General features: G+C 36.3%; 1 protein-coding gene across 1 annotated transcript; it reads right to left on the bottom strand.

The window, feature by feature from the left end:
* Window positions 1-331: 331 nt before the first annotated feature.
* Window positions 332-16730, bottom strand: LOC127864820 (adenylate kinase 2, mitochondrial-like). Its single transcript, XM_052404713.1, has 6 exons — window positions 16574-16730; window positions 12944-12989; window positions 12033-12104; window positions 9724-9842; window positions 5655-5822; window positions 332-3411 (listed from the first exon to the last, which is right to left on the bottom strand). Exons 1-6 carry the CDS (start codon window positions 16652-16654, stop codon window positions 3163-3165), a joined length of 735 nt encoding a protein of 244 aa, XP_052260673.1. The 5' UTR covers window positions 16655-16730; the 3' UTR covers window positions 332-3162.
* Between the last annotated feature and the right edge of the window lie 33 nt (window positions 16731-16763).

The following is a 16763-nucleotide window of genomic DNA, read 5'->3' as shown; positions in this document are numbered from 1 at the left end:
TTTATTTAAATTAAACCAGGTATGAGTATTAACCTAATACACGTACCTGATTAAACTCGCATAGGTCTCCGATATCCTTATCAAATCGTTGCACAACTACGGCTTAGACATGTCTATAAATAAACAAGCTGCATAGTTTCAGCATTTGGTCTACCAACCGTCATCATGGGAAATTTATATCAAATTAGGACATCAAATTCACATAACTGCTATATTCGCAAATAAATATTTTCAAATGACTGTCGTAAGGCAACATTACCTAATTTAAATAAACTTTCTGAATAAATTGCTTTGTCATATAAGCAAGAATTACTGAAAAACAAATGTGGGCAACTGTGGTGAAAATGTTTAATGTACTACCCTGTATATTATTCCGTACTAAAGCAAGCAAACATAAATATGACTTTTATTTATATTGTCTTGTTCAACATTTCATGATATGTCAGAATACAATATTACCCTTGGACATTCAGTATATTCGTACAATTTAATGAACATTTTTTGTTTCCCATTTTACTTCTTAACAAACAGAAAATTCCGGAACAAATCAAAATCCACCTCTAAGCCTCACTTTATTGTTACTATTCAGCTTGATTAGAAGCGAATTGCTTTAACATGTATATATATATATATATATGTGTCGCGTTCTGAGAAAACTGGGCTTAATGCATGTGCGTAAAGTGTCATCCCAGATTAGCCTGTGCAGTCCGCACAGGCTAATAAGGGACGACACTTTCCGCTTTTATGGTATTTTTAGTTTCAAGGAAGTCCCTTCTTGCCGAAAATCAAGTTTAGACGGAAAGTGTCGTCCCTGATTAGCCTGTGCGGACTGCACAGGCTAATCTGGGGCGAAACTTAACGCACGTGCATTAAGCCCAGTTTCTCAGAACAAGGCTCATATATTTTGTAAACATTTTTAAATTAATTAAATGTATAACCATAGGGTACGAAAAAAAAAGTGATTAGACACATGTCTTTTATTTTGTGCTATGATGACTATAGTGTGCAGTGAAGGGGAAGTATGTACCGATGTTTGGGTAGAAGACGCTCTATTGAACATTTGTGTAAATGTTCATGAAGATTGGATAAAAACTTAAGAAATTACAAAATGTATGTCAAATATTCAAAACTTAAATCGAATTGTTCACAATTGCGTTTGCATCACATTCAAACAATAACATTCCAAAGAACAAAGTTACATGTAGTTGATAATTTATGAACATCATTAATACAAAAATAAATAAATTTCCCTTAAATCAATAATTTTTCCAAAAATAAATGCATTTGTCTTTAGAGCTACCATCAACAATCAAAAGCCTGTGTGATTTACTTGCAACCCTTGGGCTTTTACTTCTAGAGGACCGGGGTTCGAACCCCAAGGCAGGCACTTTTTATTTAATCTTTTTCCTTCTGATTATAATTATTAAAACTCAAAATATAACAATTTTTCAGAAAACTCATTTAATGATATTTATCAACAAGAGCTGTCAGAGATCAGCGCGCTCGACTTTTTTAGTGCTTGGCAGTATAACGTAAGCCATCATGGAGAGAGGGGGGGTATAATTTGGGTGTGTGGTCGTTTAATAGATGAATTTTCAAAAATAAGGAAAACAAAATTTGTGTGTGTGTGTGTGGGGGGGGGGGGGATTCTGGGGTGGGGCATGGGGGATGGTTTGGGTGGAGTGCATTGTGGTATGTCAGGTAAGTGTTGTTTTGTCAAAGTATGAATCAAATGTGATAAATAAATAAAGAAGTTATGGCAATTTAAGCAAAATGTTCAATTATCTAATTATAAAAGGGGCCATAATTCTGTCAAAATGCTTGATACAGTTGTCTGCTCTTGTTTATAGATTGGGATCATGTTGGTGGATAAGTATGCAAAATATAAAAGCAATATGTCAAAGGACATAGAAAATATTTGAGGTGGTACGGAAACTTTAACATAGATTTATCAATAATATGCAGATTTTAAGTATAAAAGAGGCCATAATTCTGTCAAAATGCTTGATACAGTTGTCTGCTCTTATTTATAGATTGGGGTCATGTTGGTAAAGAAGTATGCAAAATATAAAAGCAATATAACAAAGGACATCGAAATATTTGGGGTAGTACGCAAATTTTAACATTTGCAAGCTAACGGGAACGCCGACGCCAGGGTGAGTAGGATAGCTCCACTATATATATATTTCATATATAATAGTCGAGCTAAAAATACAAAAATATCTGAACAAGCTGCTTTAATTAAATATCGCTGATTTTTTTATTTAAGTGCGTACACAGTCATATTAATTTTATTTCACTTTGTTATGAACACCACCATAATATGTGTATTCTATAATAATGACACAGTACAAAGTACACGCACACTATAAACATAATTGGAATGTAACATTGAGCCATTCTCGTGAACACGTGCAAATGAATATGAATGTCTGGTGTAGATAATTATCAGGAGGGATATTTGATCCTTGTTTTGGGAAAACAGGGCTTAATGCATGTGCAGCCTGTGTCACTCAAGATTAGCCTGTGCAGCCTGCCTTTTAGTGAAAAATTCCATAAAAGTGTTGGGTGTCGTCCCTGATAAGCCTGTGCAAACACTTTACAGACATGCATTTAGCCCAATTTTCCTAAACAAGGCTCCATAAGTTAGGAGTGACCTTTGCCTCATAATCAAGAGGGCCTACTTGATGACAGGGAGGTGCCGGCTCATGTATTGGATCCAAAACTAGGGCGTAGTTTGAATTGCTAAACCAAATTGCAAATGATTGGTCCACATTATAATGACTATACGATAATATAATGAATGAATAATGAATTTAATTTGGTTCTTAATACTTCTAAGTGCAATACAATTTTTATTTGATATACAGCAATATCATAAAAGCTTTCAAGAATAAAACTTAAAGTGAAATACACAGTGCATCAATATAATAAATGTTAAACAATACAATGTGAAAACAATAATCATGTAAAAATTATCTAAAAGCAATAAATGTAGAATATTACTATTATAGACCTTTGGGTAATGTCACTAGTAACTTGCTAATAGGAAAACAAATATCATTTACAATTTTCTTATAATAATTGAAATAATCATGACACAAAAAATAGCAACACAAAGTTACAAGCAAAGCATCAAAATCTATTGCTTATTGCTAGCTCTTAAACAGTAGCCTTCTTGATTGCGTCAAAGGCCTTCTTGATTGCGTCAAAAACAATATTTTTTTCAAAGGCCATCTTGATTGCGTCAAAAACAATATTTGGGGCCTTGGAGGCGTCCACAGCCGTATGAATGCCCCGTTTGCGGTAGAAGTCCACAAGTGGCTTTGTCTGCTTGTGGTACGCATCGAGGCGGGCTGTCAACGCTTGCTCGTTGTCATCCGAGCGACGTATCAACGGCTCACCAGTCACCTGAATACATGTACATATAAACCCTTGAAAACAGCTGATAAAGAGGTGCAGAGTTTTTAGTCAGGTTTATGACAAAGCTCTAGTTTTAAATTCTTATGTTTGAATCTTATAAACACAAACCAACGATTCTGTTATATACGGTAATGAGCTGCACTATGTAAAAAAACAGCCTTAATGCATTATTGTGAAGTGTTATCCCAGTCTGCACAGGCTAATCAGGGACTACATTTTCCACCTGGACTAGATTTGTGAAAAGAAGAGACCTCCTTTATGAAAACAATTAAAACAATCAGAAAGTTTCGTCCCGGATTAGCCTTTTCAGACTGCATTAAGCCCTGTTTTCCCAGAGTGCACACATGACAAATAGCAAAAGATGTCAGTGTTTTTTTTCATTCAAAATCGGGTCCGGTATCCTGACCCATTCCCAATGGACAAAAAGTATATATTTTTCCCAAATAGGAGCTAAAAATTCTAAATGGAAGGTTTAAAAAAAAAAAAAAAAAATTGTTTTTTAGATCTCAATATTTTGTTCATCTCCAATCCATATAAGATCAACCTTAGTAAATATAATACTTGACACACTTGTATCCTCAATTTCGAAGCATTTGTAAGCAAAACAACAACAACACTAATTTCACAATTTTAGTAAATACGCAGCAAATTTTCCCAATCCAAAGGGACCCGGCCCGATTCCCAAAATGGTGAAAAAAACACTTGACCTGTTTGTTAGAAACACAATGCCCCCTTCTGCACCGCTTTGAAGCCATATATTTGACCTTTGACCTTGAAGGATGACCTTGACCCTGACATTTCACCACTCAAAATGTGCAGCTCCATGAGATATGCATGCATGCAAAAAATATCAAGTTGCTATCTTCAATATTGCAAAAGTTATGGGCGATGTTAAATTTTGCGGACAGATGGACTGGCTGACTGATGGACTACGGGGGCATAACCTGACTAAAGCCCATACACATCTTTACCAGCAATTTTCAAGGGCAAACAACTCAGGAATGTGTGGATTACTGGGTATGAAAAGTGTCATGCACATCAACACTTTATAGGGCTGACATATTCAAAGTTTCCATTTTATTCCTTCAGCAATTAGAAAGTAGATGGCTTTTATCACTTTTCCTGCAGACTGTCAGACAGGTCTACTGAATGACAAACTGACTGACTGATTGACTACAATATCCATCCTTCTCAAACTGGGTTTTCAGCTGTATTACAGTATCCATTATAAAAGGCTTCACTGGATTAATCGGTAATGTATGTTGAGAATCAAACTGTTAAAGCGAGATTTTACAATTTTGTCAAATATTTATGAATTTATATAAAATGTGTAAAAAACCTTATTATAAATATATTTCAATATCAATTAAAATAAAAGTTAAGAAGAACATGTGTCGAAAAGTGCAAAATAAGCCAGATATTTAATTCTGAAATCGAAAATGTCTGTACAGTTGAATTCACCAGCATTTATATCATGCATGAACGATGTGAATCTATATTTAGTTTTAGTGCAGATTTGTTCAAAGGACACAAAGACACAATTTTGTTTTATGGATCATTTAAATTTCCTGCAACGATATCTATTCATACGACACACAAACACTAACTGCGTTCCTAAAAAAAAGACGAATTCTTCTGTTATTGTAGGAAAATATGTACGAAATATCTTCGTCACAATCAGCTCGGAGCGCTAATTTGTCTTTGCTGCATTTTATGATATTCGTCTTCAATGTATAATTTTTCTTGCCTATTTTATGTTATTGTAACATATTTTTATCAATATAATACAATTAAACACATATAAAAATCATATAATCTCGCTTTAATGCTAGTAGTCTGCTAATTGAAAAATGAAGTGAAATGAAAAGATATTAATTTTAGATTGCAAACACATACAAGTAAACAGGTCATATTAGCCAAGTAATTAACACATTTGTACATTTAATAATATCATACTTAGGAAAGAAGGAAAACTGGAGAGATAGCTGTGCAATTGCAATGTCAAACGTCATTCTTGCTACCAAATAGGTCTTGAGAATTCTCATTACCCTGCAGATTTTTGTTTTCAAGACAGACTCAAATGTTCAATAAACCATTGCTTATTGTCTTCTAAAATGAACTCCAGAGTTTGTCAATACTATGTGGCTTTTTCACTTCCCAAACCGACTCAAGAGTGTCTTAACAATAGGCTTAAATAAATAGGTTTAAATTAAACTAAAACTGCCACTCACATCATCAATCATGGGTTTCTTCGGAGGGTTGAACTCTACATGGTAGGACCGGCCGCTGGCTTTGTGTATCAGTCGGCCACAGATTCGGCTCACTAGCAGAGAGTCGTCAATTGCAAACTCAATGACCGAGTGGAGCTTCGTCTTTCTGGTCTCCAACAGGCTGTCCAGCTACATAATCAAACGGAGAACAGGTATTTATGATCCTGTTAAGTTCATTGATCAGCTATACACATCAGGGATAATAATTATCTGATGCCCAGGTAGAGTAGATTTAAGCCTGGGCAAGTCAATGTCAAACGTTCGTAGTCCGACTGGGCACCTTGCTTTTTTAGAAATCAAAACATTTTTCAAATAGTTTATAACTTTATTCCTTTAAAGATGAAAATTCAATCTCATAAAGGGTATTATACATTGAAACATGACAAAAATGTTGTGATGTCGGATTTTCTTTCTATAAAAGTAGTAGATACTGATGACATGCATTTGAATCTGGGCTCCATATTCTTGGGCTAGAAACCAAAGTACTAAATGTATTTGCTCGTCTGGGCAACCTACTGTAAAAAGGTGAGTTTGTATCCATGAACATGTATTCATTATATTCTATAAATACTGAAATGAAGACAGAGAAATAAAATCTAAATGAGCATCATATTGCAAAAATAGATTTTATGCCACAAGCAGCCAGGGTAGCCCCAGACCAGCTTGCCCATCCGGAGCTACCCTGTCTGCTATAAAGTCACTCAAGATTTGTAGACTCGTACAACTGTATGTGAACATGGTAGCTCCCTAACAGACTCCATGTGCTGTAGCTACCTTGGGCCCAGGTGGTCTAAGAGTTTTTGCATGAAGAGGCTTAAATGAGGAAGTTGACATTACAGAATTAGCAATGGCTAAATAATGTGCAAGTTTTAACACACATAAACAGGGACGCCTAAAAATTCCCGGATTCAGCACCATATTTTGTTATGCTTTTAATCTTATTGGTAATCCACAAATAGGACCAATAGATATACTTTAAAATTATTATTTTTTGAGGGACATTAATTTACGTTGAACTTAACTTAAATCACCACGTGCCCGAGAAGCCAAAATGAGCACACCAATACAACAAGAAACCAGATTTGGTGCAAAATATAGTCAGGGATTCAATTAGACTTAGAAAAGTTCAATTACCGCTGGTTTGAGTTAATGAGTGGTCAAAATGAATCATTTAATGAAGTCACAGAAATTTATGAAACACCTGTGAAACATTTTTAATGGGGTAGCTGGTGTTTTGCATAAATGAAGGAAAAGAACTTTACAAAATTACATAAAGTGTTCTGAAAATACTTCTGTCTAGTGCTTTTGTAGTTATTTACTTACATAAAATACTATAATATTAAACTAGAGCTTTGTCACAGACGTGACGAATACCCCCACATGCCGCAGTGACACGTAATATTTTGCATGTCGTCTTCACAAAAAACAGCGGACACCTTGCTCAATTTTTAAAACGCACTAAGTGACCCCTTGACCTAGTTTTTGACCCAGAAAGGCCCATGTTCTAACTTGGCCTTAAGATCATCTCCATAAAACTTCTGACCAAGTTTGGTGAAGATTGTATGTAAACTACTTGAATTAGAGAGCGGACACCATGCTGAATGTTAAAAAACGCACTAAGTGACCCTGTGACCTGGTTTTAGGTCCGGAATGGCCCATGTTCAAACTTGTCCTAGAGATCATTTAGATAAAACTTGTGACCAAGTTTGGTGAGGATTGGATGAAAACTACTTGAATAAGAGAGCGGACAACATGGTGAGGTTTTAAATGCACTAAGATACCCCGTGACCTAGTTTCTGACCCGGCATGACCCATATTCAAACTTGACCTAGACATCATCTAGATACAACTTCTGACCAAGTTTGGTGAAGATTGGATGAAAACTACTCGAATTAGAGAGCGGACAACATTGTGATGTTTAAAACGCACTAAGTGACCCCATGACCTTGTTTTTGACCCGGCATGACCCATATTCAAACTTGCTGTAGACATTATCAAGATACAACTTCTGACCAATTTTGGTGAAGATTGGATAAAAACTACTTGAAATAGAGAGCAGACAACATGGTGAGGTTTAAAACACACTAAGTGACCCCGTGACCTAGTTTTTGACCCGGCATGGCCCATGTTCGAACTTGACCTACACATATCTAGTTACAACTTCTGACCAAGTGTGGTGAAGATCGGATTTAAACTACTTGAAATAGAGAGCAAACACCATGCTCAATGTGTAAAACATACTAAGTTACCCCGTGACCTAGGTTTTGACCCGGCACGGCCCATGTTCGAACATGGCCTTAAGATCATCTAGATACAACTTTTGAACAAGTTTGGTAAAGATCAGAAGAAAACTACTTGAATTAGAGAGCGGACAACATGCTGAATGTTTAAAACGCACTAGTTGACCCCGTGACCTTGTTTTTGACCCGGCAAGGCCCATGTTCGAACTTGGCCTTAAGATAATCTAGATTCAACTTCTGACCAAGTTTGGTGAAGATTGGATGAAAACTACTTGAAATAAAGAGCAGACAACATTGTGATGTTTTAAACGCCTGAAGTGACCCTGTGCCATGTTTTTAACCCGGCATGACCCATATTCAAACTTGCTCTAGACATTATCAAGATACAACTTTTGACCAATTTTGGTGAAGATTGGATAAAAACTACTTGAATTAGAGAGCGGAGCGGACAACATGGTGAGGTTTTAAACACACTAAGTGACCCAGTGACCTAGTTTTTGACCCTACATGGCCCATGTTCGAACTTGACCTACACATCATCTAGTTACAACTTTTGACCCAGTGTGGTGAAGATCGGATTTAAACTACTTGAAATAGAGAGCGGACACCATGCTCAATGTGTAAAACGTACTAAGTGACCCCGTGACCTAGTTTTTGACCCGGCAAGGCCCATGTTCGAACTTGGCCTAGACATCATCTAGATACAACTTCTGACCAAGTTTGGTGAAGATCGGATGAAAGCTACTTGAATTAGAGAGCGGACAACATGCTGAATGATTAAAACGCACTAAGTGACCCCGTGACCTAGTTTTTGACTCGGCAAGGCCCATGTTCGAACTTGGCCTTAAGATCATCTAGAAACAACTTCTAACCAAGTTTGGTGAAGATCGGATGAAAACCACTTGAAATAGAGAGCGGACAACATGCTGAATGTTTAAAACGCACTAAGTGACCCCGTGACCTAGTTTTTGACCCAACAAGGCCCATGTTCGAACTTGGCCTTGACATCATGTAGATACAACTTCTGACCAAGTTTGGTGAAGATCAGATGAAAACTACTTGAAATAGAGAGCGGACACTTAATACGGACCGACCAACAGACCGACAGACAAGCTCACTCCTATATACCCCTCTAAACTTTGTTTGTGGGGGTATAATTATGTCAGGCCTACTTTTTGCTTTAGTAAAAATGACAAATGTACAATAATTTGCATCAGGATTATTTTCAGGACTCTCTTTTGTTTGAAAACCCTGTTAAATCAAACACCTTTTATCAATCTTATAACATAGAGGATTATTTTGTTCTGTGTAATTTGCTTAACCCTTTTAAGCACAAAAGCAAAGTGAAACTAGCTGTATGCAATCTGCATAAAACCAGAAAAGATCTGTACAGGTTTAATGCTGTTTGCTGCTCATTAGTATCTGAGGGTTGGAAATGAAGCCTTCAAAATTTGAATCTAGTAAGAAAGGTATTTTATCTCATTATATTTTCTAAGGGACTACCAATGTGTCAAAGTAAGTTTCTGGGTCCAGTTTTACTTCTCTGCTAGAATAATGTTAATCTTAAATACATATCTTTTAATCAATAGAATACATAGTTTTAAATGTTTATAAAATAAACACTTTATAAAATTATAAATATTTTACGAAGTTGAAGAAAAACATGCTTTTAACATATTGGAATTAAGTTCAAAATATTGTAAGTGTAATAAATTAAAAATGATATTCGTTATTTATAAAATTGTATAAACAATAAAATAGGGGTAAAGGGTCCATTATCCTGCACTCACTGCCTCAGCCTGTTTCACGGTGCGTGGAAAGCCATCCAGCAGGAATCCCTTTCGACACGCCGGCTTGTCCAGGCTGTCGTTGATCATCTCAACAACCAACTCGTCTGACACCAGCTTGCCTGTGAAAATTGGGATAATTTAAGCCGCACTCTGTGGAAACTGGGCTCAATGCATGTGGGTAGTGTCATTGCATGTTAGCCTTGCAGTCCTCAGGGATGACACTTTCCGCTTTAATGGAATTTTTTGTTTAAAGAAAGTGGCTTCTAAACTTCACTTTCAGCAAAAATCATCATCCATGATTAACCTCTAGCCTGTGCAGACTAAGCAGGCTAATCTGGGATGACAATTTATAATCATGCATTAAACCCAGTTTTCCCAGAACACCATTGATTAGTTTTTTTACTTTTGCCACAAAGTCATCTTTATTTTAGTTATATCAGAGTGGTCAGTAAATCTATAACACTTTTTCCTGAGTCAGCTGATTTAACAGTTTATACAATTATTCCAAAGACCAATTATTTTAAAGACAAATTAGTCCAAAGACCAAAAAATGAGTCCCAAGACCGGTCAGTTCCAGAGCCAACAAGAGATTGCCAAGCAATATGGTCCCCTACCGGTGAAACTCCACTATTGTCAGCATTTTTTTATTTTATTTTTTTATTATATATTTGTTGCCATAGCAACCAGAATTCTTGACGTAGGAACAAAATTAATTGAAGTGCATAATCTCCATATTGCCATCTGTCCATGCTTCAAGTTTCATGAAACAAGAGGGCCAAGATGGCCCTAGCTGTTCGCTCACCTGAGAGGAGTCGGTTCAGTCAGTCTTTATCAAACGTCAAACTTGACCTAGATATTGTCCAGACAAACATCCTGGTCAAGTTTCGTCATTATTTAACCAAAACTCTGACTTATGGAGTGTTTACGAGGTTTTTGTATGTTTTGACCCGGTGACCTATATTTTGACCCCTCATGACCAAACATCAAACATTGCTTTCAAAAATAAATATTATGACCAAGATTCATAAAATCTGAAACAAAATTGTGACCTCTAGAGTGTTTACAAGGATTTTGTATAATAATAATGAAAATTTTGACAATCTAAAGGCAATAATTATGGCATTTATTATGCAATTTTGCTCATTATCAAACTTGACTGAGATCTTGTGTCCTCCATATAGCTTCTCGACAACTTTAACAAAGAATGCATGAGAAATGTAAATGCTAGAGTGTTTAGAAACCAAATGTGGACGGACAGACGGACGGCGGAAAACGACCAATTCTGAAACCTCACCTGAGCAATCAGGTGAGCAAAAAAGTGTTTTTTCACCGATCTGAGCCATTTTCTAATTCGTCCGAGATATCAATAAAACCAATGTTTTCACCAAGTTTCATGATGCTTGGGCTAAAAATGTGACTTCTTGACTGTTCACAAGCCTTTTTTTACTATATAAATATAAGAAAAACTGCCGGTCCCCCTGGCAGCCATGTTTTTCAACGGACCGGAACCATTTTCGGACTTATCTAAGGTATCTAGGAAACAAATTTTCTGACCAAATTTCATGAAGATTGGACCAAAAATGTGACTTCTAGAGTGTCACATATTTTCACTATACAGCGAAAACTGCCCCGCCCCTTGGTGGCCATGTTTTTCACGGATCTGGACCATTTTCAAACTCTTCCGAGATGTCAATAAAACCAATGTTTTGACCAAGTTTTATGATGATTGGGCAAAAATTGTGACTTCTAGAGTGTTTACAAGGTTTCTCTATGGCCAAATAAGGAAAACTGCCCCGCCCACTGTCGGCCATGTTTTTCAACAGACCAGAACCACTTTTGAACTCGACCAACATATCATTATGACAAACATTTTGACAAAGTTACATGAAGATTGAGCATGAAATGTGACTTCTACAGTGTTTACAGGGTTGTTTGTTTTTTTTACCTAGTGACCTAGTTTTTGACCCGGCATGACCCAGTTTCGAACTTGATCGAGGTATCATTGGGACAAATCTTCTGACCAAGTTTCATGAAGATCGCATAAGAAATGTGGCCTCTAGAGTGTTTACAACCAAATGTGGACAGACGGACGACGGACAAAGACTGATCCAAAAAGCTCACCTGAGCAATCAGGTGAGCTGAAAATATGAAGAACTTTCAAAGTTATGGCAGGATCTAGAAAAGTGTGACAGACTGACAGACAGACTGACGCACAGATTGCAAACCATCAGTCCCCTCCGATTTCACCGGTAGGGAACAATAAGTAAAAGTACCAATAAGTACAAAGAGCAACCAGTCAAAAGACCTACCATCATCCATCACCTTCTTCACTCTCTTTCCCAGCTCAGACCCAGAGCTAACTACAGCTCTCAGCATATCACCTGCAATGTAACATATCATGTGAACTGTTACATATCACCTTCCATGTAACATTTCACTCACAATTCAACATATTACAAGCAATTAACGTTAATACATGTAATCTAATATGCTGCCTGAAATGTACATTATCTCCCTAAATGTAAGATATCACCTGCATTGTTACATATCACCTGCAATTTAACATGATAAACCCGCAAGTAAGAAAAAAGCTAAGAATACTTTTCATCAAAATTAATTTAACTGAATCACCTACACACATATAGCAAGCTATGAAGCACCTGTTCAACAAGTAAGAATGTATGCAATATCCTTACGTGATGATAAAATTAAAAGTTTATTTGGAAAGACATATTTCATCACCAGCTTAATGTTAACAATTGGAACAAGAGATGTGTTTGTCAGAAATACAATGCCCCCTACTGCGCCGCTTTGTAGCCATATATTTGACCTTTGACCTTGAAGGATGACCTTGACCTTTCACCACTCAAAATGCGCAGCTCCATGAGATACACTTGCATGCTAAATTTCAAGTTACAATCTTCAATATTGCAAAAGTTATGACCAAGGTTAAAGTTTTGGGACAGATTGACAGACAGACACAATCATACAAAGACAGACAGGCCAAAAACAATATACCCCCGATCATTTGATCCAAGGGCATAAAAATACCTTTGGTTGAAATAAATTAAACTCTGTTGCCTATTCCTGTACAGCAAGCTATGAGGCACCTCTTCAATCACTTAGCATGTATCTTTTATCCTTATGTGATGCCTTGAAAACATTAAAAGATTATTTTGATCTACATTAGTGGATGAGTAAATTGGTACAGCCCACTCACCTGTGGACAGATGACACACCTGGTACTTGTCAGCTAGGAGAGGGGCCTGAAAGGAGAAAATTATCTTGGTAAATCTCTGAGCTTTACTACAAGACACAACATAACCAATGTTAAATGAAGTACTTGTCCTTTTATGAAATACGTAACAGTATGAGAACCCAAACATGAAGGAGCAATACAGAACAAGAAGAGACAGTAAAGAAAAATAAGTACTAAACTTATATGTTAATCAAACTATGCCTAGCCGTTATAAATTGTCCTCAGTGATTGGTAAGCTGAAATGTAAAAAATAATAATCATAGTTGTTTTTGGTAACGTACCATCTATGTTGTGACACCAGGAATAAACATACTTTGGCCCGAAAGACACATACAGTAAGTGTGTTTATACAAAGTTGAAATATATCATGTTCTTGAAATTGTAAACTGAATTTCCTTGATAGGCTTTAACAAGTAGTCCCATCAGTACCAAAAAATTCTGTTATAATTTATACATTTATTTCAGGTGAAGAACAAGGATAAAGATGCCAAAATGTTAAATGCAATTTGTTGCAATATTTTCTAGAGCATTGAACCAAATGAAAACAGTTTCCTTTATTTTGAAAATAAATGTTGGGCCTATAAAACCCTCTTTGGGCTCAGCGCTATGCTAGGGCTTTGGCCCGAATTGCCAATGATGTTTTTAAATTAATTTGCAAACTGTGTGTACACTCTTTTGTGAAAATTCCTGAGCTCCAATAGGGGATCAAATGTGCAACCTCCAGAGTGGTAGTCAGACACACAAACTGCATCTCTATAGTGCTAGCCCAACAGCAATTAAGTGACCTTATTTCACTACATTCCCCCTCTTACTGTTTCAAGGCCCCAAACACTTTGCTACACAAGCGTCGACTGCTATACAAGGGGCTCTCGAAAACCATTTACTTATGAACAGTTAGTGTTTGCCACGTTGTCATTATTATGAAAATCCATGCCGTTAAAGAGCTAGCCCAACAGCAAGACTATTGGAAGTGACCTTATTTCGCTACACTCCTCCCCCTGTTTATGTTTCAAGGCCCAGACTATCTGCTTCACAAGCCGAATCCGCATAGCCCTCCTTGAAACCATTTTTCAGTTCGTTATTGCCTCTTAGTCATTATTTTGAAAAATCCTGAGCACCAACAAGAATCTGACACTCTAACCGTATCCCAAAAGAGATAGCCTAACAGCAGGGCTGTTGGATGTGATCTTATTTCTCATCAAATCTTTATGAAGGCTCTTTATGAACATTGCTGCATTTAAAGGGATCTTTTCATGGTTTGGTAAATTGACAAAATTGAAAAAAGTTGTTTCAGATTCCCAAATTTTCGTTTTAGTTATAATATTTGTGAGGAAACAGTATTACTGAACCTTTACCATAGTCCAATATAGCCATTATATGTATCTTTTGACGATTTGAAAACCTAAAAATTATAAAGCGTTGCAACGCGAAACGATGAATAATTTGGAGAGTTCTGTTGCTGTCGTTTAAATTTACGAAACTATGTAGATTTCTTATATAAGGTATAAAATACTTACATTGCGGAATAGCAGGGCTAATGCGTTTTTACTTCAGACTAACTCCAGGACTCCGGGGGTCACTGGTTCGTGCCATGGTACCGGCTACTTTTTTTACATTTTAATCTTGATTTTTTTACATGAGCTTTTAAGATCCAATGTTTACATTTATCAATATAAAGCATTTAATGACAGACTTCAAAATATGCCAAAAATCTGTGAAAAGGCCCCTTTAATAGTGCTAACCGTGATTACGATCCAATTAGTTCTTGCTACCATAACTTTAAATGTCGCTTGTTATGATTTTTGACTGGCGCGACTTTATAGTTATGGACCAACCCCATTGGGAAAGTCAACCAGAAATTCCCGAAAAGTTGACAGTTAACAAAGACTGGTCCAAAACAGCTTTTATATGCAGTTATTGGCCCAAATCAACCACTTGATTCGAAAAATTAACATTTTTCACATTTAACTGATATATTCTTTCACAAAATACTATCTTAGACATTTATCTATTCTGCTCTTACATATCGAGAAAAACAGCGATGTGACAGACTTTCTTGAAATGGAAATCTCCCGAGATTTCACGGTCATATGACGTTATTTCTATTTTTAGTAACATACCATGTGCTCAAGTGTTTTCAAATTCAGAATGACATTTCCCGGTATTTTAGATTATTCTGGTATTCTGGATTGTTTTGTAAACAAATTGTAGTGTTAATACAAACTCAAAGTAAATATTATTTAAAATTACCTGATTCACACTGAAATCAGTCTTATAATCCACCAAACGTAAGTTGTTAATCACAAATAATAGATTTCAGAAAACGAAAGTTATGTTTACAATTTCAGCAAAAAATGTCAAGGTCGATCCGAAAGTATTCAAATGAAAACTCGTCACGTGACAAAGCGACAATGGCGTCAAAATCGTGAATTTCAGACTGATGAGAGTTATTTTCATCTATTGTAAGTAGCTGAAATAATTCGCGTTCAGAATTAATCTGAACGCTGAAACTCCGGTCTGTAAAAACCATAACGAAAAATGAATACAATGCTATTATATCAATATGCTAAAAATTGCAAAATAACATAACCAACTCATAAAGTTTTAGTTAAGAAGTCCATTTTTACCTCAAATAGCGTCGAATTGAAGTTAAAAGGCATAATTTGTTTCAGTTAAACTTCTGCTTAAATCACAGTACAATCACTGACCTCTCGTCATGTTATGAAATATTTAAATATCAACCAATCAGAAGAAGGCATTACAGTGTAATAGGCTGCGTTATCGATTAAAATCTACCTGCGGTATACAGCGGGCACAGCGATTGGAATGGAAAATGTGAGTAGTGTGTTGATTTAAATTGGTCAGGCGTGCAAAATTGAAAGATTCATTACATAATTCTTACGGAACATTATTGAGAAATGAATTATCTACACAGGTATGTAAATATTATTGCAATCCGTTGATATTAACTGTCTGATATCGGGGCTTGAATGTTGCGCACCTAATTCGTTGCGCATCAATATAGACAAAGAGGGAAAACTTTCGCTATTAAAAAGATAGAGTGGACTATTGACGCCAAGAGTCTGCCAAAGCAAAAATCATCAAAAGACTCTTAGTCGGCAATTTATATTGACTACTATTGTAAGATGCATTTGAAATATTTGAACCTTAAAATATTCCCGGATGCAGTAATTTATATTCATTCACTAATATATGTAGAAATGTATCCAAGAAAATGAGCTTTCTTTGATTTATAGCGTGACATAAATATGTTACGACTCTGGTTGACTTTCGATACGGGGTTCGCTTCAGCGTACAGGTCTGTCAATACTATATAAACTGTACGCTGAAGTTTCTTTAGCTACGATCCAATGTGTGGTTAATAAAGACGAAGATATTTAAACTGAACATTTGATTGGAACTAGTCAAATTTCTCTGCCAAAGTTGCCATTGGCAGAATTGGAAACAAACTTACGCCGTTACGGTCACAAACATGATTACTTGAAGGTTATTAATTTACACTACTAAATTCGGTGTGAAGCAATGAAATGGCTAAATTTTGATGGCATTTTACTCATCTCAACTTGATACCTGCGTCCCTTTTCCTGAGCCTGGTGGGCCCAGAAGAATTGCATTGACACCCGGGGCAGTTGATTGAGGTATAGGGGCCATAGTTGGTCGTCAAATGCAACGATCCGAACACGTTGACAATTAGCCGGTAGAAGTCCGTGACATTTAAAAAATTGAACGCAAGAAATAGTACTAACACAAAGAAAATGTT

Source organism: Dreissena polymorpha, chromosome 1 (assembly GCF_020536995.1).
Source record: "Dreissena polymorpha isolate Duluth1 chromosome 1, UMN_Dpol_1.0, whole genome shotgun sequence".
NCBI classification, from domain to species: Eukaryota; Metazoa; Mollusca; class Bivalvia; order Myida; family Dreissenidae; genus Dreissena; species Dreissena polymorpha.
Note: the sequence above shows the minus strand (reverse complement) of the source record. Positions and strands in the feature narration are given on the sequence as shown.

Bases quoted from the DNA above. Each gene is read 5' to 3' on its own strand.
- LOC127864820 (XM_052404713.1), bottom strand. From the start codon at position 16,654: ATGGCCCCTATACCTCAATCAACTGCCCCGGGTGTCAATGCAATTCTT. The intron at 5,823-9,723 runs GTGAGTGCAGGA...TTGATTATGTAG, and splicing joins CCGTGAAACAGGCTGAGGCA to CTGGACAGCCTGTTGGAGAC. The intron at 3,412-5,654 runs GTGAGTGGCAGT...ACATGTATTCAG, and splicing joins AGAAACCCATGATTGATGAT to GTGACTGGTGAGCCGTTGAT.